General features: G+C 33.0%; 1 protein-coding gene across 9 annotated transcripts in view; it reads right to left on the reverse strand.

The window, feature by feature from the left end:
• Positions 1-27,830, reverse strand: part of LOC128231384 (peripheral-type benzodiazepine receptor-associated protein 1-like) — a 148,088-nt gene that overhangs the window by 112,133 nt on the left and 8,125 nt on the right. For 7 of the 9 annotated variants that reach the window (XM_052944144.1, XM_052944145.1, XM_052944149.1 and 4 more), the window contains exon 3: positions 409-525. In XM_052944144.1, coding sequence (XP_052800104.1) covers positions 409-525 — 117 coding nt within the window. Of the gene's footprint in view, positions 1-408; positions 526-1,467; positions 2,181-10,395; positions 10,801-27,830 lie in introns of those variants that run through there. The other 2 variants (XM_052944150.1, XM_052944151.1) reach the window with 2 other exon arrangements.

Below are 27,830 nucleotides of genomic sequence, written 5' to 3' on the forward strand. Positions count from 1 at the left end.
TGTCCTAATTGAGGTTAAATATATGAAAGTAATGCAATAATGATAAACTAATGTTTGTTTCATGCCATCATGAAATCAATTGTATATTCTAGCCATATGTTTATGGGCGTAGTTGCCTTATATAGACCTGACGTAGACCGTGACCTCCATCTTTTTTTCTAAAAATCGGGAAAAGATATGATGATACAGATGAAGACCAGTATTTCATATTCGGTTTTAAGAAGGGCGATCTTGTGTTCGAACCTCTGTCTGCATTCTAAAAATTTTAAGCACCTGAGACAATTAATAAACACATAAACCAACCAGTGTTTTATTCTTGGTCTTTAGAAGGGCAATCTTGTGTTTGAGCCTCTGTGTCTGCGTTCTAAACATTCTAAGCACCAGACCATTAATAAACAGTAAACCTACCAGTGTTTCATTTTCGGTCTTAAGAAGGGCGATCTTGCGTTCAAGCCTCTGCGTCTGCGTCTGTAGTTCTGAAACTTTCTTCTGTAGTTGCCGGTCTCGCTCTTCCTGCTTACGATTCTGGAAATACAAGAAAGTTACACAATAAGTCGTTTGATATATAAGGTTTACAGGAGTTTAGTTTAAACTAATATAAATTTAGCTCGATTTCTTAACATCAGTCATCAGCCATTTGTATAATGCTGGTTACAAATCTTTGGTTTGATAAAATAAGACAAAATAGATCTTGATTGGTCAATATTTATTTAATATTTAATTGCTTTTATGTGCTTACTAGCCAAAGATAAGCTGTGGATAACATATCCAGCTTTATACAATTGGCTGCTCATATGAAACTGTATACAACTTGTTTCCTGGGTGAAAACAAGAACATCGATCTTTATGTCAGATTGTGACCTTAATGTGTCTTTCATGCAATGTTGTATTTCCTTTTTTACCATTGTTTCTGGATTTTTTGTTGTTTATTAATTTTTTATTATAATTACGAAATGAGTAAAATTTAGTGTTTTCACATTTTTCATGGCTAAAACTCCAGAGAATATTAAAACCGGGACATGAACCGACAACTCATGCGATGTACATGCCTAAACAGTCAAAATGAAGTCAACTTTACAGACTGAGCTAGCTCAGGAACCCCTTAAAACATTGCTTAACTAAACCACATCAGGTTGACTTAGTAATACTACGCGGGAAAGACGGGATTTTTTTCTGACATGCTAAGAATATAACATATATTAACATTTCTTAATTCTCAATAATTTTCCAGTCCAAGGTATTTCTAAATGTGTAATAATACAATATTCTCGTGTTCAGTGCAGTTGAAAAATCAACAGCGCCTCTGCATTGTGAATTATAAGAGAAACACGTAATACAGGGAAAAGATATTGATGAATACTGATACAAAGATTGCCTCAAAGCAACGAACCAGACCAATTAATCAAAAACGAATATTGCGAAAACATCAGAAGGAACAACAATAATTTAAGACATCGAGGCAGCCACCTTGAATCTCTGAGGTGTTTCTGGTCGACCGTACGTCGTCAGGTTCCAATAATCTCCGACGGCAAATCCCCGACTATCCTCATAACTTGGGGGTTCACCGTATCTATCGTCGTCATTATAATCATCATGATTACGTTCTCTCATACACTCCATACTTTAAGTTAAAAAAAAAGCCACAAAAAAATGAATTCCACTCAATTATATTCCTTTTATTTTGAACTTCACTTAATTTAACATCATTGATTTTGTCAACGATGTACACATTTCATATATACATCCATAGAAATTGAATACACAATAATTTGGTAAAAGTTAATAATAAACAGGCTTCATAAAATAACATGTTCATAAAATTTCCCCAGCCATTTGGTCTCTGAATCTTATATTAGTACCAATACAATTCCATTATAGCATTGATCCAGACGGAATCACTTAGTCGACTTAATCCGAATTTTGGTTTAACCAAAATTTATTTACATTTTTACAGTGTGACTTCCTAAACACTAAGTCTGTCAACATATAACGTCATCTATAATTATAATACACAACGGAAAGTCTAAATTTACTTCATTTTAACAGAGGGTGCATCATGTTTAATAATTAATTCACTCCTAGTTCACAATTTCCTTAATTAGCACATCTGTTTCAAATTTCGGATCTATTTGCATAAAATGAACTGTTAGTCTTAAGCCATAAGTTTAAATCCAAATGCGGCCCAGAAACTATTAAGCCGGATGGCGTTTCATTACTGAAGTATTAAAATCCATACTTTATTTGTGTCACTTCTCAAATTTCCCAAAAATGATATTATCACCAAAGAAAATCACAATTTGATTATCCTTGAACACAAACCATAGAGCTCTCCTCAGGTATTCGAAAAATTCATCAAAATGTTAACATTTGTCAGATAAATGAAATATCCATGTTACCTCTAAGAAATTTTCGGCTGAAATTTGTTTTAATTGCTAACGCATTTTTTGCCTACTGGGCTAATATTTTCGTGTGACGGATATTTACCTCATAAAACACTAACCATCAAACAGGATATCTACCTGACAAAACACAAACCGTCAAACGTCAGAGTATCATGCATATAGCACATTTATATAATGTCAAGATACCAACATGTTTTAACATTGTTTGCCTTGAAAAACATGTCTACCGAAATGTAATTGGTCACATTCCTACAGCTTTAAAAGTTACCGTGCACCTGCTGGTAATTTATACCAATGTTGATTTTAACATCCAAGATATCTAGTCATCAAAATCCCATTGTTCACAAATAAAGTCCAAAACTTCCGAACTCAAAAATCCTCTTTATTGCAAAATACACATATATCTTCAAACAACAAATAATGCAATTTGACAAACAAAAGATTTTTTTAGAAACAAAATTTATGCGTCTTTCATCTTCATTTCTTTACTAAATTAAGTCCAAATAATAAAATTAACAAGCTGTCTTGACTTCTTCGAATATAGCAACAGTAAAAATCGACTCTGGTTCAGGCAAAACTCTGTCTTTTTTCTTCAGACACCTTTTATAAAGAATGAACCAACATAGCCACAAGGCGAAGATTAAAATCAGAAGTCCCAAAGCTGACAATAAGAACACGTAAAGGTAATTCTCCACAGCATTCATTTTCATGTACTTTTAACACTGAACGTTCACTAAGTGTTTATACACTTGTTATATTATCAAACTGAACTTCAATTACACATCCAAATTATTATCAGTACTGTTAAAGTCACAGAATGTTATTCCACTAAAGTGTAAACATTGCAGATAAAAATTTGCAGATTTTGGACATTATAAATTCACCAAGGATATGCGACATTATCATTCACCAGTGAATAGCAATTACACTGCATCTATTTAATATAAAATAAGAAAATACACCACAAATATGAGTAATGCTCTAAATATTTTTGCAACCAATTAGATTTCATCAATTATTTTTACTCTTCCTCATAACAGTCGATGACATTAAAGCACAATTAATTATCAAAATTCAATCATACGACAAATTGAAATTTCGACATATTCTCCAATCCCTTACAAATACGAACAGTCACAATAATACACAGATTTTCATCATGCTACCACTGTCTTTGTAACTGTATTATACATGCATGTCAAGTAATTTACAAGATATATTATGATACATCTTGACATGTGTATCATTAGCTGACAGCCATCAAGCAGTTTCAAGACATTAATAATTGTTTAACAGATAAAACTGTTTCTTTATTAACTCCAGACTCAGCAGCAAAAATTAAACTGTCATAATTATTATTATAAATAAAGGAATGTAGGTTATGTTTCACCTAATAGTATAAATAGATAGTACTCTTACATACTTATCATATAATCAGGTTATTGAAATATGGCTGGTGCATTTGCAAGACCACATGGCATTATGTCTAACCAATATGGCTGGTGCATTTGCAAGACTACATGACATTATGTTTAACCAATGTGGCTGGTGCATTTGCAAGAACACATGACATTATGTCTAACCAATATGGCTGGTGCATTTGCAAGACTACATGACATTATGTTTAACCAATGTGGCTGGTGCATTTGCAAGAACACATGACATTATGTCTAACCAATATGGCTGGTGCATTTGCAAGACTACATGACATTATGTTTAACCAATGTGGCTGGTGCATTTGCAAGAACACATGACATTATGTTTCACCAATGTGGCTGGTGCATTTGTAAGACCACATGGCATTATGTTTCACCAATATGGCTGGTGCATTTGCAAGAACACATGACATTATGTTTCACCAATGTGGCTGGTGCGTTTGCAAGAACACAAGACATTGTGTCTAACCAATATGGCTGGTGCATTTGCAAGACTACATGGCATTATGTTTACAAATATGGCTGGTGCATTTGCTAGACCACATGGCATTATGTTTACAAATATGGCTGGTGCATTTGCTAGACTACATGACATTATGTTTAACCAATGTGGCTGGTGCATTTGCAAGAACACATGGCATTATGTTTATAAATATGGCTGGTGCATTTGCAAGAACACATGACATTATGTTTAACCAATGTGGCTGGTGCATTTGCAACACCACATGGCATTATGTTTACAAAAATGGCTGGTGCATTTGCTAGACCACATGGCATTATGTTTACAAATATGGTTGGTGCATTTGCTAGACCACATGGCATAATGTTTACAAATATGGCTGGTGCATTTGCTAGACCACATGGCATAATGTTTACCAATATGGCTGGTGCATTTGCTAGACCACATGACATTATGTTAACCAATATGGCTAGTGCATTTGCAAGACAACATGTCATTATGTTAAACCAATATGACTGGTGCATTTGCTAGACCACATGGCATTATGTTTAACCAATGAGGCTGGTGCATTTGCAAGGCCATATGGCATTATGTTTAACCAATGTGGCTAGTGCATTTGCTAGACCACATGGCATTATGTCAAACCAATGTGGCTAGTGCATTTGCTAGACCACATGGCATCATGTCAAACCAATGTGGCTGGCGCATTTGCTAGACAACATGGCATGATGTCTAACCAATATGGCTGGTGCATTTGCAAGACCACATGGCATTATGTTAAACCAATGAGGTTGGTGCATTTGCTAGACCACATGGCATTATGTTTACCAATATGGCTGGTGCATTTGCAATACCACATGGCATTATGTTTAACCAATGAGGTTGGTGCATTTGCTAGACCACATGGCATTATGTTTACAAATACCGCATGTGCGTTTGCTAGACCACATGGCATAATGTTTAACCAATATAGCTGGTGCATTTGCTAGACCACATGGCATTAAGTCTAACCAATATGGCTAGTGCATTTGCAAGACAACATGTCACTATATCTTACCAATATGGCTGGTTCATTTGCAAAACCACATGGCATTATGTCTAACCAATATGGCTGGTGCATTTGCAAGACCACATGGCATTATGTCTAACCAACATAGCTGGTACATTTGCAAGACCACATGGCATTAAGTCTAACCAACATGGCTAGTGCATTTGAAAGATCACATGGCATTATGTCTAACCAATTTGGCTGGTACATTTAAAAGATCACATGGCATTATGTCTAACCAATTTGGCTGGTACATTGGAAAGATCACATGGCACTATGTCTAACCAATATGGCTGGTGCATTGGAAAGATCACATGGCATTATGTCTAACCAATTTGGCTGGTACATTTGCAAGACCATAGTGATGGCAATATGTCTAACCAATATGGCTGGCACATTTGCAAGACCAAATAACATTATGTCTAACAAATATGGCTGGTGCATTTGAAAGACCTAATGGCATAATCATTGTCTAACCATTTGCAAAACAAAATGGCAATATGTTAAATCCATTAAACTGGTATAATTTAAAAACCAAATGGCATTTAGTAAGTCCAATATTGCTGGTAAAAAACAGAAGTGGCATAACATTAAACCAATATGACTCGGATATATTTGCAAGACCAAAATGTCACTACATTGAACCAAGGTGCCTGGTGTATTTGCCAAAATCAATAATATCATTACACTTAATTAAACTGACCACACAAAAACATATCTCATCAAATAATATTTCATACGACTGATTAATCTTTAATTTGACCGATAAAACATTTATAAAAGAAACAACAACATCAAGCCTTAGTAGGGCAAAATCATTTGTGTGAAAAGGGCAAATTTTCTCCCTGCGAAAAAAGACATGAATACATTATTTTCTCATTACTACCAATTGAAATCCAGTGTTTACAATAACCTGACATTAACTGGTCATTTTTTGGTCATTTGTTCACTTACAAACTTACAAGCAGATGACCAGATAAGAATTGTTTGTCCACAAACTTTGTTAGTGATATCTATGATGGCTATTGCCCAAGGCCTGGATGTCCACTCAGCGTTATGGTGTTATAATGAAAAATACACTTTCGTGAGATGTGAAAAGTCATAAATCAAAGGTCATTACTAATGGTACTTATGCGTCAAATGAAACACCTGCCAATTTTATAAGGCAGAGTTAAAGTATAGTGAGCATTAGTAATATTGGTGTATATATATAGGAATGGTCACAAGTCATCATTTATTACGCAATTTTTATTCAACAAGTTCTAGAAATGTTAATAGGTGATTTGGCAAGATTTAGATTGAAAATGAACTACTTTATTAAAATAAGAGTTTATCTTAAAAACAAAATGAGAAATAAACATTTTACTTGCTGGAATATTGCCAATTAAGCAATTATTTTTCCAATTAAATTGTTTACCAACATGTTAAGTGATATATATTTTTCCAATAGAAATAGAGCAATGATATATATCACATGTGTAATACAATAGGGTTATTAGTACTCAGTTTTGATCAGGGAGGTTGTTTTCAAATTGAGTGGATTTTTTGCAGATTTGAAATAAAAATCTACAAAAATCCAAAAGAGTCAAATACGACATTCCGGATCAAAATGCAGTACCAGTAACCCTTTTATTATACACTACTGGTAAAAAGACTTAGAAGGCACATGTTTTCATAATAAATGTCATGTCATTTTAAAAAGCACTATTTTGTTTTATGATGTCATTTTCACATACCGCAACGGTACATATGCTGTGACGTCAGCAGAGTGAATTACAATAGATAAAGCAGCTTCAAATAAAGCAATATAAGGTTATATCGAGAGACCGCTGAATTAGTTTCCTATATATTCTATAGTCTTTATGCTAAATAAAAGAAGTCACTTCCGAATTAGTGTAATTTGTTAAAACACTCAAATAGTTTGAGAACGATATAATTTACACCCAAAAACAGTTGACAACTCCAGAAGACATATCAGCCATATAAGTTATACACGCAGTATATTCCACCATTCCCTGCTGATAACCAGTTCTGATTGTCAACAAAGCTGGATCAAAGTGGGGGTCAAACCTGAGACCCTTTGTTCCGGAATCGGCCATCAATGCTAATTCAACTTTTTTGGAATTTCTGTTAAGTAATTATACATGATTGTCTCTTGGCACAAAGACCAATAAAGGTAAAAAAAAAACAGAACAAGAAAGCACAGCCATACCGTAGAGAATGTAAGTCCGTCCTTTAAAGAGCCAGGCATATTTAAAAGCAACGTTTCCTCCAACAATAGCAGATTTTGTCAAACTTCAGGTCATTATGATTAAGATGGACACAAACCAAAATGTTTAGACTAATTGAGCTATCTTTATGAGACAGTATTTAACACACGATATTAAATATTTTGCTAGATTTATCAAACTTCAAAGTAGCTTAGAACAAGTGTTTGAATAATCCCTTGTAAACACTTTTACTAATGTTTACAAAGCTTGATAACATATTGTATTGTCTTAAATTGAATAGCACAATGATCTTATCTATGTATGCATTGACCCCAGTAAGTGAATTCAATTCACTATACTTGCCTATTTACAGTAAAAATCTCTACAAGTTTACTCATTTACAAGCTAAAATTATACCTGACAAAATATTGATTTCTTTTCTTATAGATCTTCTGTCACAATATGATAAGGAAAGTACTGACCTATTACAAGGTTTTAGATACTGAAATGCCATTATAAGGATATATGACCTATAACAAGGTATTCGGTACTGAAATGTCATAAGGATATAGTACTGACCTATAACAAGGTATTCGGTACTGAAATGCCATTATAAGGATATAGTACTGACCTATAACAAGGTATTTGGTACTGAAATGCCATAAGGATATAATACTGAGCTATAACAAGGTATTCGGTACTGAAATGCCATTATAAGGATATTATAAGTACTGATATAGTACTGACCTATAACAAGTTATTCGGTACTGAAATGCCATAAGGATATAGTACTGACCTATAACAAGGTATTCGGTACTGAAATGCCATTATAAGGATATAGTACTGACCGATAACAAGGTATTTGGTACTGAAATGCCATAAGGATATAGTACTGACCTATAACAAGGTATTCGGTACTGAAATGCCATTATAAGGATATAGTACTGACCTATAACAAGGTATTTGGTACTGAAATGCCATTATAAGGATATAGTACTGACCTATAACAAGGTATTTGGTACTGAAATGCCATAAGGATATAGTACTGACCTATAACAAGGTATTCGGTACTGAAATGCCATTATAAGGATATTATAAGTACTGACCTATAACAAGGTATTCGGTACTGAAATGCCATTATAAGGATATAGTACTGACCTATAACAAAGTATTCGGTACTGAAATGCCATAAGGATATAGTACTGACCTATAACAAGGTATTCGGTACTGAAATGTCATTATAAGGATATTATAAGTACTGACCTATAACAAGGTATTCGGTACTGAAATGCCATTATAAGGATATTATAAGTACTGACCTATAACAAGGTATTCAGTACTGAAATGCCATTATAAGGATATAGTACTGACCTATAACAAGGTATTCGGTACTGAAATGTCATTATAAGGATATTATAAGTACTGACCTATAACAAGGTATTCGGTACTGAAATGCCATTATAAGGATATAGTACTGACCTATAACAAGGTATTCGGTACTGAAATGCCATAATAAGGATATAGTACTGACCTATAACAAGTTATTCGGTACTGAAATGCCATAAGGATATAGTACTGACTTATAACAAGGTATTCGGTACTGAAATGCCATAATAAGGATATAGTACTGACCTATAACAAGGTATTTGATACTGAAATGCCATAAGGATATAGTACTGACCTATAACAAGGTATTCGGTACTGAAATGCCATTATAAGGATATAGTACTGACCTATAACAAGGTATTTGATAGTGAAAAAGTGAATTTTGGATGCCTTAGCTGACCCCATATTATTTAAATATAATTTGTAATGGATATAATATATGCATTATAAGTGACAAAATATGTAAAGAATTTACAAAAATTAGAATGCAACCTACATTTTAAGCCAATGAAATTGCAGTAAGGCAATCATTAAGCACTATAGGTTTAATTCTTAAAAATGTCTACTTTTGAGGGTGTTTAAAGGTTCGCCTACTGCCACTCATCTGATCAACATTCCCTGCATCAGATTTTGCGTTGACAATGTGTTAGCCAATGAGGTAGTATTTTCAGACAGCTAGATGACATGAAGTAATATATTAATGGTTAACAAGGTCTTGTTCGCTACACTCACTCCGCCCATTCTTAATCATTAAAATGTTATTTTATGTCATATAAATATAATTAATATGATATTACAAACAAAACCTTTTGGCCACGAAAAAAAATTAGGTCACTATGTGTGATTCAAGTTAAAATATAGAGCAAAAACGCAAATTGAAATAACTTTATCTATAATGTATCTTCCGTCATTTATTTTACATTTTAGTAAACAGCAAGTAAATGCTCTTTGAAATGATATCAAATTATACGAGGTAAACCGGGCATGATAATTAACTTAATATTGTCAACGGCTCGATAAAATGACAAGCTTTCTTGTGCATCTGGTACCTTAATATGAAAACAGTTGACTCTGTTTATGGTATAAGCTGTGTTTTAATAAAAATATTGTAAGGTCATTTATTGCATAGATTTTGCCTGTAACTCAATAATGGTTGAATTTGAGTACTCTTAAGCACTGTAAGGTTTACAACTTATATATCTTAATGAAACGGGGGCCCTGATAAGGATGAGCATTAAGGATGAAATATTAAATAAACTGACTTCTCATTTATTTACCCTACAATTAGAGGTAGGTCTCAGTTTACAGACATCAAATCTGGGTCTCAATTTACCAACATCAAATTTGAATTATAATCTGAAATGCCTACATAATATTTGAATTTTAAATTTCTTTTTATCAAACATTATCCAAAATAACATCAATAGAATTCTTCAAAATTTATTAGACTTACTCTTGAATGTTTTGTTTCCCTGTAATGTGGTGAATTCCTCTGAATATTATTACTGTGTTCGTAACTTATATTCTGCTGGGAACCAGACACATAATTATTTTTAAAGTTTGTTCTCGGAGATTCATTAAAACTATGGTCTTTGTACGTCATTGCAGGTGAACTTGTAAAACGTTGGTTTTCAGCGCTGCGAGATCTTGGCAATCCAGCATAATACTGGTCCTTATAACTTGAGCGAGGGGATCCAGAGTAATGCTGTTCCTTTAAACTGCCACGAGGCGAGTTCATCATCATCTGATGTTCTGGAAGGTAATCCAATCGAGTAGTGGGTCGTTCCAATAGGTCCGCAGGGTAATTATCGGGACCATCATATCGAGATCGTCGACTTAAAGGTCTTCCAAGAAGAAAATCCATTGTTTTCAGTTCTTCTTGGTAATGTCCGAAAAGAGTGAAGGAAGTTTCAGAACTACACGAAAAATAGCAGCTTATAAATTCTTAAGCCATCCCATTTCTTAATAAAAGTTTTTTTCTTCCTGGCCTACTTTTTAAATATCTGTTGTTATTTCAGTACCTTCTAATAAGAAAATTATTTTGGAGAAAAGAATAGAAATATTTATTCACATTCATACTAATTCAATATTGACAAAACGAAACATGTCAATCACTGTTGAATAAAGTATTTACCATTTAAAAAAAATAATCTGATATTGAAAACCTATTTTTATCATATTTTTATATCCAATACCATAAAAAATAAAAACATATTCCTTTTTAGATAAAAAAAAAAGAAAACACAAATAGAAAATTTAAAAACCAATTTTCTTATGACTAAAATAAACAGTGTTTAACATGTTACCTCAAACATGAATAAACAGTTTTGAATTATTAATTTCAGTGCCTTGAAGAGTTCGATAAAAATCACAATCTTTTAATATCCTATTATAGCTGTTCATTGTTAATATTCACACTATTTCCAATGTTATTCCCTGATGATATATTAGGTTAAATCACCATGAACCATAAAACAATTAAATCTCAAACTACGATGAACTTCAATAATACCCCCTCTAACATTTGTTAACTCTAAGTATTGTTTTTTCATCACTATTTCCTTTAACAATAATTTAATCCACGTTTATATTATAAGAAAAACCTTAAGATCAATATTATAATACAAGGATTATTTTTATACCCCGTCCTTATCACAATTAATATAATAATGTTTGCATTTCATTATAGGATCGTAAAAACTTCTTCTGTTACAATTATTATTCAAATGAAATCAAACTGCAAAATAGGAACCGAATCAATAAATAACTAGGTTATTGTACTTTCTTACATAAAATTCAATCTTTTTGACTAAGATTGTACTGAAATTGTTTACAAATGCTAAAGTCAACGAGATCTGGGTGTTTAGTGACCACCTAAGACCCAAAGAATAGTACAGACATTGACTCAATCCAGATTAGGAGTAAGCAATGATTGACCAATAAAAAATGCTGAGGTTGCATAAAACATGGCTGGTTTTAGTTAATCTTAAATACCTATTGCACTGGCTAAATTAAGTGCCATTACATTTAACAAATGTAGCTGGTGCATGTGTTAGGCCAAATGTCATTACATTACAGTCATTACACTAAAGTTGCTTGTGCATTTGTCAGGTCAAATACCTTTACATAACATATAAGTAGCTGGTGCATTCACCAGGCCAAATGCCAGTACATTATATTCAATAATTAGATGCATTTGCAAGGCCAGACGCCATAAAGTTACACTTAAGCAGCTGGTGCTTTTTCCAGATCATTAAATACCATTACATTAGAGTATAAGCTGCATTGTCAGGCCAAATGCCATTATAAGTGTGTGCCAATTGCCAGTGAAAACACTTATATAGCTGGTGTTTATGTTTCATTACATTACACCTATGTACTTATAATGTTCATTTGACAGGCCAATAATGTAATTTTATTACACAATGGCAGCTGATTAATATAAAAATTAAATTGTGTTTGGGTGAATTATATAAAACACATTACATTAATTAAAGCAGCGGATTTGTTTTCAAAGTCAAATGCAGATGTATAAGACTGAAAAAAGCAGGTGCATTTGGCCTGCCAAATGCCACTACACTTAAGCTTGTACATTTGCCAGGACAAATGACATTACATTAAACTAAAGTAGCAGATGCATTTGCCAGGCCACAGGCCATTACATAACACAATCTAACTGTTGCATTTTCCCAGACCAAATCATGACATCATCACATTACAAAATGGTACCAGAAGTGCATGCTGCATTTGCAAAGCCAAACGCCATTTCACTCCACTGATTACCAATAAGTAGTAGGGGTATTTGCCAGGCCAAATGGCATTGTACTAAACTTATGTATATTCATTTTGCAAGTTTCACCATTTTGGTGTCAACTGCCAATCTGAATTAAAATAGGTCCCCAGATTAAAGTGCTTATCATCACTTCAAAGGGGATCTTGTATTCAAAATCAATACACTGACATACCTTTGACCAAATTTGAATCAATATCTTACACACACCATTTAACAGACCTACTGACAATGAACTCTGGCCATATTTCAAGAATGTCTTACCATAATAATAGTAGGTGAAGGCATAGAAATACTGTTTTTATTCTGCAATGAGCAAAATTGGTAAAACGTGTTTCCATGAGCTAAAATGTGTTTGCATGACTAGTACAGTATATTTCCATGCGCTTAAATATGTTCGTATGCAGTACAATATATTTTCATGCGCTAAAATGTGTTTGCATGAACTAATGTGTTTGCATGAACTACAGTGTATTTCCATGAGCTAAAATGAGTTTGAATGCAGTACAATATATTTCCATGCGATAAAATGTGTTTGTATGTACTACAATGTATTTCCATCAGCTAAAATGTTTTTTATATGCACTACAATGTATTTCCATCAGCTAAAATGTGTTTGCATGAACTAGAGTGAATACCATGAGTTAAAATGTGTTTGTATGCAGTACAATATATTTCCATGCGCTAAAATGTGTCTGTCTGCACTACAATGTCTTTCCATGCGCTAAAATGAGTTTGTATACACTACAATGTATTTCCATAAGCTCAAATGAGTTTGTATACACTACAATGTATTTCCATAAGCTCAAATGAGTTTGTATACACTACAATGTATTTCCATAAGCTCAAATGTGTTTGTATACACTACAATGTATTTCCATAAGCTCAAATGAGTTTGTATACACTACAATGTATTTCCATAAGCTCAAATGTGTTTGTATACACTACAATGTATTTCCATAAGCTCAAATGTGTTTGTTTACACTCCAATGTATTTTAATGAGCTCAAATGTGTTTGTATACACTACAATGTATTTCCATGAGCTCAAATGTGTTTGTATACACCACAATGTATTTTAATGAGCTCAAATGTGTTTGTATACACTCCAATGTATTTTAATGAGCTCAAATGTGTTTGTATACACTACAATGTATTTCCATAAGCTCAAATGTGTTTGTATACACTACAATGTATTTCCATAAGCTCAAATGTGTTTGTATACACTACAATGTATTTTAATGAGCTCAAATGTGTTTGTATGCAGTACAAGATGTTTGCATGCATTAAAATGTGTTTACATGCGCTAAAATGTCTTTGAATGCACTGGTCCGACTACAATGTTTTTGTATGGGCTCAAATGTGTTTGCATGTCCTACATAGTGTTTACATGCGCTTGTATGCACAAGAACGTGTTTGTATGCACAAGAATGTGTTTGCATGTCCTACATAGTGTTTACATGCGCTTGTATGCACAAGAACGTGTTTGTATGCACAAGAATGTGTTTGCAAGTCCTACATAGTGTTTACATGCGCTTGTATGCACAAGAATGTGTTTGCAAGTCCTACATAGTGTTTACATGCGCTTGTATGCACAAGAATGTGTTTGCAAGTCCTACATAGTGTTTACATGCGCTTGTATGCACAAGAATGTGTTTGCAAGTCCTACATAGTGTTTACATGCGCTTGTATGCACTAGAATGTGTTTGCAAGCACTTTTTAAAAGGAAACAACAGCAACTATTCTTAATTCTAACCAGAGTTTGACAAGGAGTTTCCCAGATATGGAAATAGTCAACATTTCCACTGAGTGTCTTTGATATTTGATGTATAAAGTCAGTAATGTTTGAGATCAATTTTAAGTATTGCTCAGAGAGCAATCTGCCATAAATAATGACTCTTGATCATAAATGCACTATGATTATAGATTGGCTACTTAACTTATATTATGCTTTACATATTGAAAGGTGGTATACATGACTTAAGGATATACACATAAAAAAGGCATGTCAAATAATGATAAAGGGGTTAATAGAGACAGCCCTATATAAAGCTGAGTTTTTCTTTTAGGCAAATTTGATTTTAGAGCAGGATGTATAAATGTTTAAAGAGAAAATATATGCTGCTGACCTATTTTCACACGGTCGGAGCTAGATTTTTCCCCAAGATGACCCATATTCACACTGGTCTGAGCTTATTTTGACCAATGATGACCCATATTCACACGGGTCAGAGCTAGATTTTGACCTTACGTGACCCATATTCACACTGGTCTGAGCTAGATTTTGACCCGAGATGACTCTTATACACACTGGTCTGACCTAGTTTTTGTCCTGAGATAACCCATATTCACACTGTTCTGACCTAGATTTTAGCCCAAGATGACCCATATTCACACTGGTCCGACCTAGACTTTGACCCAAGAAGACCCATATTCACACTTGTCCTAAACATCATGCTGAAAAATATTCTGAGATGCTTGTAGAGATTGGATAAACACTGTAGAATGCATAAAAGAAAGTAAACTTAAAATTTTGTCCAAGTATCTGACCTATTGACCTAGCTTTTGACCCGAGATGACCTATATTCACATTGATCTTAAATATCATGTGAACAAAATATTCTGGATAAAAATTATGGCTAAGAATTATTAATTATTTTTAAATTGAAACATGATGAAGTCCAGGTCAAAGACAACTGAGATATTTGCAATGCTCACTCCTCCCATTCTTAATAATTAAGAATTTACTTCAGGTCATCTAACTTTTACATGATTAACATGACTGTTTACCCTAACATATTTTTGAAATGAGAACTGGGGAGAATTTATTTACCTTTGACTGCAGTATGGGATGATTGTAATAACCCCATTTTGCTGAATGCCTGAGGCTGAAAATGGCCCAAATTCAAACAAAGAAGACACAGACTACCATACCATTTAGCTTCGACTTCTTGATAGAATCAAACATGAATTTCATGACATATAGATACATATATCTGCAGCAGCTGCTGTAAATGGTAATTCACGATGGTGACTCACACAGGGGAACGTTTCCAGTAGCCAAAATCAATGAAAACAGCAAGATTCTCTTTATCAACATACATTCATATCTACAAAGCAATTTTACAGTATTACAATAGAATGAGGGGCTTAGAAGTTTCCAGGATGATTTGTTAGCTCATCAATAATACATTAAAAGTTCTTGCAGTGCTGACAAACAAAAAATGAAAGTGCTTATTTTAAGTCGATTAATGCCCATGCAAAACTACAATTTCTAGAACACTGAACCTTCACCTACATTTAAAAAAGAGCTTGAAATCCTTTAAAAGCACAGAATACAACCGAAGTATGACAAGTTTAATGCAGACTGCTCAATGACAACTGTGAGCGTAATGATGTCAGTTTTATGAGGATATTAAATTCATGAATTTCTATGTTTTCTTTGCTTAATTATGATGAGTTTCTGGAATCTCTTCCGCCAGTTTATTTCGCGTGTTAAACCTGTGAAGACCCCATTATTAATTTGACCATTGTACATACTAATTTATTTGAGCTTAAAGGCAGCAATTAAAAAGCTGATATGAATCGCACTCCAGTCTATATCCTGCATGGGTAGGAAAATGGACAGGTGTCCTTTGTCAAGAAAACGTCCCTGGTGGGAATCAATCCACAATTTCTGTGAGAGGCAGACACCTAAACCACTAGACGACTCTCACCATAACTCAATTGCAAGGCATCCAGGAGCCCCTGGTGGTGATTGACCTGGCATTGTCTTGGATAAGAGGCCGAAACCAATACCATTAGACCACTATCACACTTACTTATTGTAGGAGGCATCAAGGTTAAAAAGAGCCCATAGTGGGTATTAAACCCAGATATTCTTGGGTGGGAGGCAAACATCTATACCACTAGACCACTCGCACACTTACTTAATTGTAAGAGGCATCCAGGAAAAATAACCAGGTATTATTAATCAAACCCAGATTGTCCAGGGTGATAGGCGGACACCTATACCACTAGACCACTCTCACCCTTACTCAATTGTAAGAGGCATCCTGGAAAGAGCCAATTGTAATATACATTCAATAGCCAATAGTGGGGATTGAACCCAAATTTTCCACTGTGATAGGCAGACACCTATACCACTAGACCACTCTCACCCTTACTCAATCGTAAGAGGCATCCAAGAGCACATGGCGGAGATTGAACCAAGATTTACTTTAGTGTGAGGTCACAGGACAGCCATACCACTAAAACACCTTATTCTAAGCCCTAATGTTAACTTTTTATCCGAAACATCCAATACATAGAAAAAATGAACTCTTTGACTAACAATAAAATTATAAAATAGCTAAAATGTAAGGAGCCTTGACCTTGACCTTTATAAGAAATCTGCTTGTTTAGAAAAATATACATCAATATTTACAGACACAAGCACAATATTTGTATATTTAACATAATTAATTTATAACAGTTGATCATAATATCGGATAATTTGTATTACTCACCCCAAATCTTGCATTGCTTAAATCCATTTCTCTTGTGAATTATAATCCATACACATGAATGTTTTCATTCACAAATCATTATGAAAAATGACATATCACAATTTTCTCCAACAATCGTGCCTTGTTGCATTTCCTTAATAAACTTAATAGCCTTGTTAATTTCTCAAAAATAATTACAACAAATTTCTGTCGTCAAAATTTATGACATGCAAGGCTACAAGTCAAGTCCATGCGAAATTCTTTACGAGTCTATGATAATTTCACTTTCAATATTTTTTCTATTGTAACACAACGAAATTCAATACTAGTTCATGAAAGTCAAGCCAATGGTCGAAAGATTATCATTACGTTATTGTTGACTCTTTTCACAACGAAAAACCTGAACTAACACAATTCCAGTATTCTCATTATTTTAGACAAACAGGCATGTCAATGTTCAAATAGATCCAATCAAAGCTCGAACACTTCAACACAAATCACTAACAAGTGCCTCGTCTGTATTACAAATATTTTCCTAATATTCCTTCAAATGTCTACATAATTTTTATGGGATATTTACTTTTTATTGAAACATTTTCGGTTTCCATCAAATCAGGAGTCTCAATGTTTATACCACAATGAGGTCAATCAGTGGCTGATCATTCAAAAGTTTATACCACTAATGGATTTTTCTTAAATTCCAATACATACATCACATTTTAATAAAAGTTTTATTATATGACATTTTAACAAATACTGCACTTTCACCTTACAAGAAAACTATATAGATAGAACATATAATTCAATGTCGTTCAAAACTAAAGGATAAGTATGACGATACATGTACAATTGGATAGAAAAAAAACTTGGAATAAATCATATCGGTATTGATTCTACATAAACAGCTGCTGGAATATGATATTTTTATTATGACTTTTTGCCAGTTGCCTCTCCTGCTTATAACACATCACAGTTAGTCATCATCTCCTTCATACTATACTTTTAATATCCAATTCTTGACGTCAAACCTCATAGGGTATCATTATTCGAATGCTGCATCATCTTTTGCTATAATATTATTTGGAATTCTCATAAAATTTCATTATTTCGAATCATGTTCTGTATTAATACAACTTCTGCTTGTTAATCTTAATTTCTTTTCCTATGAACACTCAGCAAACTCTTCATTATCTTTAACTACATCCAACGTTTCACTTAAAAGTACCTTGTTTTTAAAATGTCCTTTTTCTGTCGAAGAAAGCCGAATGATTTCCACATTTTGTTTACATTTTTTTTTTTTAAATAAGTTGAACTGTGAACATAATTCCAATTAAAGAGCAGAACTCTGTGTTGTCTTTGACAGCATGATTCAAAAAGTAAATAGTTTTGCGACAAAAAAAACTTAACCAAAAGTGTTATATCAATAAAATACACTCCATAATTTCCATATCAGCGTATTGACTCCAAAATGCACGATTAAAATTTTCAAGTTTTAATATTTCTTGTTATCAGCTCTTTAAAAGTGCTTGACTTGGTCTTCATTCCAATAGACAAGTTTTCAATTTCATGTCCTCAACATAGATAATACAAAATAACAAGCTCTCTGTATGTCATGTCGTAAAATTCAAAGAAATAGGCTTCAATCAAAAATTTGTTCCATTTAAAAGTTTTATAATAATCGGCAAACAAACCAACATTTATACATTCAATCGATTGTCAGAACATTATGATTATAAGGCCGAATAATTTACGATTAATAAAAAGTCAAATTAAAACTTAGATCAATGCCTTCTCATAAAGTAAATATTGGTTGCAGATATTGACACGATTTTTTTTTTTTGAAAATATATATTCAAGGGAAGCAACTGCACTATAGTTGCCTACAAGCTATTCAGTATTTGCTTCCCTTTGTTACATTTTTCTTAGGAAATAACAGAATTGTAAAATTAGTTGTAGAAAAACACTATCAATATCTAAAATCATCTGTAAATACTTGTTTCAATTTCAGATGGAAATGAATGTGTTTAATTCCTATGGTTTAAGCCAGGACAGGGTGAAGAGAGATATCTGGGTACTTCAGGAGAAAAGGACAATTAATTGGGCTGAATAACGTTTTGATAGGAAATTATTGAAATCGTGTTAAATTGAAGTTATATTAGGTTTCATCTATCAAATATGTACAATCATATTATATATTTTAATAAACAAATTGACAATCTTGGCATTTAATCCTACGAAGACAGAAGGATGCCTCTACTGGTCAGGGGCAAAGGGGTGCCACCAAAAAAGGACAGGGTGGGCACTCGCTTCTCACCTAAGCGATTAGGGTTAAATTTCAAGCCTGGGCACTTGTGAGTTGTTTGGTTTGCAGTCACCAAGCTGGACAAGTGGGTTTTCTCCGGGTACTTAGGTCCCCCTCCCCACCCACCAACCACGCAAGACCACACTCTCATGAAATATTGTGCCAACAAAAGCGATTAATATTATGTTTTAATAACTCGTTTCAAGTCGTTGTAAATTAAATTAAGTTTAAAATATATCTCTTATGGCTAAAACCCCATCTTCTTTTATTGTTTTTATTTTGTTAAAAAAATCATTATCATATGAGTAATAAGTATAAGTACACGCATTTACTTACAGGAAAACAGATGTTTCCCTGATCAAATTCTGTTTAATAAAGCTTTACAGCAATTGACAAAGCAAAGTTTATTGAACTGGTCAAAACATATTAACAATTAATAACAATACATTCAATATTGACATTGTTAATTCTACTGAAGATCAATAAATACGTTAATCTCGTATTATGCAAAATAATTCACAGCAACTTGAATGCGGAATTAACAATTTTGGTTCAGTTGACTTTTCACAAACCTTAAAAGAAGTGTGAAACATTTTGTTTACTATTTTATTTCTGTTTACAAATATTTGTGAACTTCAAAGGAAGGATCCAATATAAAATTTTGACCATTTACTTCATACAGCACAAAAGGCAATCAAAATATTGATGGTATTAGAAGTACTATCATGATTCAAACAAACTTTTTCAAATTGACTACGACAACTTCTGTTGCTTTTGCCTCATTGCGATTTGTCAGAGCGCTCCAGACAAAGTGTTAGATAAATCAAACTTAAATGCCAGTCTCAAGGTGATAAATCTTTGGTTAATGTCATTTATTTTTTTTAGAATTCACCAAAATGGAACCTAGAAAACAAATACACCATGATGCTAAAGTGGGATGAACAGTACTGGATCTAGTTTTCTGTCTCGAGGGGAGGGGGCACAGTCTCAAAAACTGAGCACTCTCTAAGATCAAATCCAGGATCCGCTCTCAGATGCAAGTACTGATGCCTGTCAATACTACTAATAATTTCAAATAATATCCAGACAAAGTGGTCAATACTTAAAAAACAAACTGTATTAAAAAGACTGGCAGAGCTCTTAGCTTACCAGCCGTGGCACTTATTAAGTTGTAAAGCATTTGATAACAAACCCCTTTTAAGCAACATTGGGGTTATTTAAAAGTATATATAATCAAAATTAAAAATTATTCATGGGTAATTAATGACACACCTAAAATATGACCACACAGAATCTGCGTCATTCTACAATTCAAACAAATCTTGTCTCTCTTTGTGAATCCTTGTAATATTTGAGCGACCTAAAAAAGTGAATTAAAACTATTCTCTTACACTCTTATAAATAGGAGTGCTAAGCCCTTTTGTAAAAAGTACAAGGTTTTAATTTTTAAACCCACAAAAAATGATCACTAGTACAGACAATATTCAATTCATCAACAAAATCTCAACGCAAGTTGCTTTTTCCCTTGCTGACAATGAAAAACCCTGTGGGTGATTTCACAACCATGACAATTAAGCGCAAATGGGTGATGAAGGAGTTTGAAAGGGCAAGAATGGTCTAGTGCTGTAGATATCTGCTTCTCACCTAAGAGGTCGTGGGTTCAAGCTCCACAACGGGTTACTTTTAAGTTTTTTTGGCTTTTCTAAACAGGATACCAGTCTTGGTGTCTCCCTGCCGTGTGACTTATATAAGCTTAAACACTGTCAACACAATTGGTGGGAACACAATAGGTATAAGTAAGTGACTATGAACCAGACAAAAGTCATGGTTGATGTTTAAAACAGCACAGCAGCTGCTAATGAACTCATCCAGCAGTGCAAGGCAGTGCGAGGAAGACTATTCAAAATTTGATATACACTACATGTAAGTTTGGTAATGATTGGACAAGAAATACTAAAGATAAAAAGCAAACAAGGTGAATTTCATCAAACTTTGACAAATCAAGGGCCATAACTCCATTGATCAAACTCAGTGAAGAATTTATGCACATTATAGCAAAGTTTGGAAAACATTGGATAAGACATGCTCCGGTTTGAGAGTGGATCAAGTTAATTAGGTCAAATTTTTAGATATAAAAGGGCCGTAACTCTAGATTTAATAATAAGATCTAGGTGTAGATCAAACTCAAATAAGTCCAGATTTTATGCCAATAAACATTGTTACCAAGTTTGTTATGTATTGGAAGTCAGGTATCGAGAGAGCAAGAAAAATTAATGAAAGTGTGATGTATGACCTGTTTGGACAACATTATGATCACTATGTCTGCCATGCCTCCATCATATCAAAAATTTAAATATCTTTACTACAAATTCATATTGAATTACTTGAGCTTATACGGTATAAGATATTCGCAAGATAGTGGAAATTGCGTTACACCATTATTGAATTAAGTTGTGCCCTCGTCCTCAAATGCCATACTATTGCTTTATTTAGGCAAATCCAATCCAAAGCTATCTCATCTAAGTACTTTGCAAATAAGCTACTTTTCAGTTCATTCCGACAATTCAAATTTTCTCCCGTTGAACTATTGATTATTGATCTATAGATACGAGACACTGGATTATCTATCTACATTCCTAATTCTGCATTTTGTAGGAATACGGGTTACAGATAGGCTACAAAGGATCAACAATTAAATCACTGATAATGATCTTGCAAAGTTTTATAAATGAAGTACAAATTTGATACATATTTTTAGTAAACTGCATAATAATGGTTTCATTCATGCTTTTTAAAACATTCAAGACATAACGTAACCTTTTAGAAATTCTTCTCATTTATGAAGCAGAATATTTAATGTTATTTCAGTATATTTAGTGTTTTATTTAAAACTTGAATGATATGGAATAATGTATTCAAATAGTCATTCATTCTGACTTTCATTCATAAGGGGATGATACTTTAATATCAACCAGACAAGAGATACAAGAATCTGTATTTAAAGTCGGGTATAAGCTAACAAGAAACATAAGCTCAATGAACTATTTTCTAAAAATATAGATATAATGAAAACCATTTCCATCTTTTCTAAGCTTTCACTTATCTGCAAATATAAAGCAAAATTGCCAATTTTCTTTTTGTTTTGTTTTCTCAGTAGATCAGACAAGGAAATAACTCAAGTTCACACAAATATCAAATCCAGAGTTATGGGCCTTGGTGTGCATTGTGATAATTGTCCTTGGAAACAAGTTGTCACCTAAATAAATGCATAAATAAAAATATTTAAAATAAAAGCAGCTTTTCTGTCTGCAGGTGACAAATTGTGTACCAAATTCCATTTAAATATCTTGAACAGTTTTTGAGTCATCGCCACGTTTTTGCAAAACGAAACTGACAACAATGACACCAAGCCCAGCATATATCACCTTGACATTTTTTCTGAATTTCAAACATTTAAGCTAATAAGATTTTAATAATTCTATAACAAACATGACAAATACATTAAAAGGCTTTATCTCTCAAGTTCAAAGCCTACTGTAAGTTGTTTTTGTTTGCTTAATATTTGAAATTACAAGTAAACTCAACAATATTTTTACGTTTGAAATATTGAACATCATAAGTGCCAAATCGTCAAATGTTTCCTTTAAAAATACTGGTGTTGCTCCACTTCTAAGGTGCTGTTACAGCACACAGGCCTGTGCAATCATTCTGTGTACGTATTTTTTATCTCAAGAGATGTCCTAGCTGTTCTTGGACAGGAAGCACATTAAACCTCAGACCATCATGTAAAAGCCAGAAAACCTGCAAATCTAGTTGACTGAATTAACCAGCAGTTAGAGCCGTACAATATAGATTGATGCCAAAAAATTGTATTTTTTTATTTTAATGCATTATCATGACTAACTCATTTGACTTAAATGATCAAAACAAAAATATTATTGATTTAGATATTAGCGATATTTTGGCGCTTTTTCAACTGTGGATTTTGTGGCCACCTGGCTTTCAAATAGTTTTTTATAAAGCCTAAGTATTAATTAATAATCAAAATAATTTGGCATCAACCTATATTTGTTGCCTTTGTACATAACTTTGTGACATAATTGCATACTTTGTTTATATATTTAGAGCAACATTTAGTTGCAAAAACAAACAGTCTGTATTTGTATACCAAGTTCAAGCCTTCTGACGCCTTTTGGCCAGGAGAAAACATCAAAGTATAAATCTGTTATCACAGGGGATACATATAAATGGTAAACAAACAGTTAATATTTACAATCTCTAAATCTGACCTCTGCAAATATAACCAATATCCTGGTCCACTGAAAAACTGGACAGCAAAAACAGCAGAGTCTCTGATTTGAACCAAATTATAAACAAGAAATGTGTCCATAGAACACAGATGCCCCCATAAATAAAGACGATAAATGTGCAATAAAATAGTTACCAGTTGTACAAAGAAAGGAGTTGGGACATAAAAAGGCAAAACCAAACATTCCACCTCAAAATATACCTAAGTAACAACAATATAATAACATAATTAATTTGCTTTTTATTTCAGTAACAGTGACCTTGACCCCAGATGGACAACATCACATGCAGAATTAATTAAACATCATAATGCAGACTATATATAACATCTTTGTGAAGGTTTATGACTCTAACTTAAATATTTTTAAGGTAAGTGTATCACTAAGTGCCATGCCTTGTGTGCCTAATTTCAATATGACAAGGACCATAAATCTGCTTGGCACAGCCACAAACAATAACCAAATGCACAACTTCAAGTTTCATGACAATATATGTATCATATACTTAGTGAGATAGGGTTGACACAAGTTTCCATGCTCCATATGTAAATTTTAAGAAGGCCCAGGGCTTTAACTCCACTTTTATTGGACGCAGCCAAATGCTTATCATATCTTCTTGGCTAACTTATATTCATATTCAGTTTCATGACTCTGGCTCTTATAGTATTGGAGGTTCGGGTGGCACAAGAGTGCATGCTCTTTAGGCTATACCTTCATGAAGTCAAGGGACATAACTCTATTCTTATTGAAGGCAGCCACATGCTATATCTCAGCTGCACAACTTCATTGGCTATTTAATATTCCGGAACAGTTTCATGTGACTGGCTTTTATTGTTTTAGGAGGTTCGTGTGACACAAGTTTGCATGCATGCTCTTTAGGTTTAACTTTCATAAAGACAAGGGCCATAAATCTGCCCTTACTTGGTGCATTCACACTCAGAAACCTAAGTGAACTACTTGACAGGCTGCTTAACATTCCAGTAAAGTTTCATCACTCCAGGGTTTTTTTTCTTTTGGACTTAAGTGCGACAATTTACTCAAATTTTGTGACAGTAAAACGGGACAGACACGGGCAAATTAAAATAAACTTTTTTATAAAAAATCATTTTCTTCTTTCTTCTTTATTTCATTTATTTTTATTACTTTTGGATTTAAGTTAAGGTGAAATGAAGAAAAGTCATTTCATTGTTTCAAGTAAGTGAAAATATTTTTTTTGTAGATATCTGAAACATCATTTTTACCATCGGTTTACGTAATTAACAACATACAAGTCCAATCAAAGTGCAGAAATGAAAAACAATGAACCTACACAATGACTGATGATGGGGTTCATGCAATACGGACGTTGGCTTTTTTCTGGTAATGAAGATATAAACAAGATGGACAAGAAAAATGTTACAAATGACAATATTAAACTCAACAATATGCTAAATAGAGTTATGGTTCTTATTCATTGCACAGTTCTGGTTGTGCCTCACCATTTTATGAAGTTTTTTTTTAAATTCCATCTGTGACTCCAATATACCCTTTCAAACTTTGTGGGGGAGTATAAATATGGGAATATAACCTTAAATTTATCTTGCTCAATACAGAAAAGGTAACAAAACAAAAAATGCACTCCGCAGCAAAATTATTAAGGCATTTCAATCTAATATATGGGAATAAAGCATGTCGATATTTATTTGGTATATAGAATGCTTCGATAGGCTTAATTATATTAGCCACTAAAACATGGACCCCATCCAAATTCTGTCAATTTGTATCAATAAATATGCAGATTTTTGCTTTCCCTGACGTCAATATTTGAAAAGTAAATTTTAACATGTAACTGCTAGGGGAAATAGTTATAAACTTTACAATGATTAAACTCTATGTTTACTTTACTTATATCTAGCTATTTACCTCACCCATAAAACAATGATAAAAGATGCTACATATTACGGTTCCATCGAATTCCTTATTTCTCAAGAGTGAAATAAAGATATCAACTATTTAAACACTGCCCAGGGACTAGAGAAACTTCAAAGGAATGGCATATTTTCAGACTTCAATGTATAATTATTATTTAAACTCACTTCAAATGGGAGCATTTTTTTATGAAATATAAATGAATATTAAATGTACAAATGAATATTAAATGTACGGCATTCATGGTCATGAAATATTTCAGTTTTAGACATAAGGCCAAAAAAAAAAAATATGTGTGTTTCAGGTTACATGATCAAAAAAAATAGGGACGGTAGGCAGGCTTTTTTTTTTTTTTTTTTTTTATACCGTCACACATTTGGTATCTTTGACAACTACTATATGATGCCATCAAAGATGCCATTTTTCGATGTTTTGAATATTTTATAACATTATAATAATTTAATTGGTGCACTTTCAGGACCATACATGTACAATATTTAAATGAAGACCCATACAACCAATTACAGCAAACCAAAGGAAACAAGATGCTGCACATGTTTATGTTTGTCAGTTTCAGTTAGGACGTCTGTGGAAACACCAAATTAGTACTATTATCCTGTCATTTTTCTTGCTAAAAGATCAATATTAAAAACAAACAACTTGTATTTTTATTTCTTTGTTTCTTTATTACTATCAATAAACCAACACTGTGAAATCAGAAAGGCTTATTTTATCCATTAACCCTTGACTCCATGTATGCTACATTTAAAAAAAAAATGCATTGTATTCTAATTTTGATCACTCTTGCAAATATTATCGAAAACTGAGCATTTGCTCCTGAGGAGCAAATGCTCCATTTCCCATATTATTAAATACAAAACATTCATAATAATTAATTGGAATTTTATGGGAAAAAATAAAATGCCAATTATGAATGTTTTGTATTGTGTTTTTAATGTTAAATATTATTATTAAAGGATTAAATGTAGAGTCAGTAAAATATACATTTAGCTTTCATGCAGCTTTGTCAAAGATATATAGCCCTAACTCCAGTTACTTGATAAGGCTGTGCACAGTATTTCACACTTCACAATTCCAACACAAGTATATGTTATTAATTCAAACAAAAAGGGTATGTGTTGCTTTCATACATTTAAAAAACAATGCAGCTTTCTGCAAAACAGTTAACTCCGCTTATAACCTCGCCAAATCTGCCCTATTTGGTGGCTTTGGTTTACACTTCTTAAGCATCGAATGCCCTCGTAATGGGGACATTTCTTTATGTTGAGTGACAGAATAGCAGACGCCATTATCTGCAGTGTACGAATTTCGGATTTGATTCCACTAGCCCATTCGGGCTACCAGATAGGAAATTTTACTAGCCCAAAACCAATTTCACTAGCCAAAACTTAAATATTATAAAATATCACTTGTTCATAATAATTTTTGGAAGTTTAAATACGATTCCACAACGATTTTGATCATCTAATCAAGCACATTCATACAGTTTCAATAAATGTTCCCCAATCTGAACAATGCGTCAATAATAAATTATAGTCATACATATATTAGTGTTGTCATCCAAAGTTCAGTAACTAATAAAGTTTTCAAAAAGGTGATAAAAAGAGAAAAATATTTTCTGAACATATCATTTATTAGTTTCTGAACATATCATTTATTAAATGGAAAAAATTATGCATGTACTGTAAGTTCCGTTATCCAATGCATCCTTGTCAAATCCGATATCCACCAGCAATTGTGCAATGACATTTTTCTCTTTTCAACTTTCAGTTTCACTTTGAAGTTTCGGAAGAAACAACAAAAATATATCGATGTTTATATTGCCAATATTTCTATAATTGTTCTTTAAAATAAATGGCAAAGCAATTCAAAGGTATAAAATAGAACCTTACTGTACTGTACACTGACAACGAGTACTTTATCCGACAGTTTTCCTTTCACTTTGATTAAATTTGTCAGAAGTAAACGGGCACCTGTTTTCTATGCATTTAAGACGATGTTTATAGAATGGTTATTTTGTGTTCGCATTAAAAACTTAAATATCTTTCTTTTTATTTCAGCAAATAAATAAAATA

Source organism: Mya arenaria, chromosome 4 (assembly GCF_026914265.1).
Source record: "Mya arenaria isolate MELC-2E11 chromosome 4, ASM2691426v1".
In the NCBI taxonomy this organism is placed as follows: domain Eukaryota; kingdom Metazoa; phylum Mollusca; class Bivalvia; order Myida; family Myidae; genus Mya; species Mya arenaria.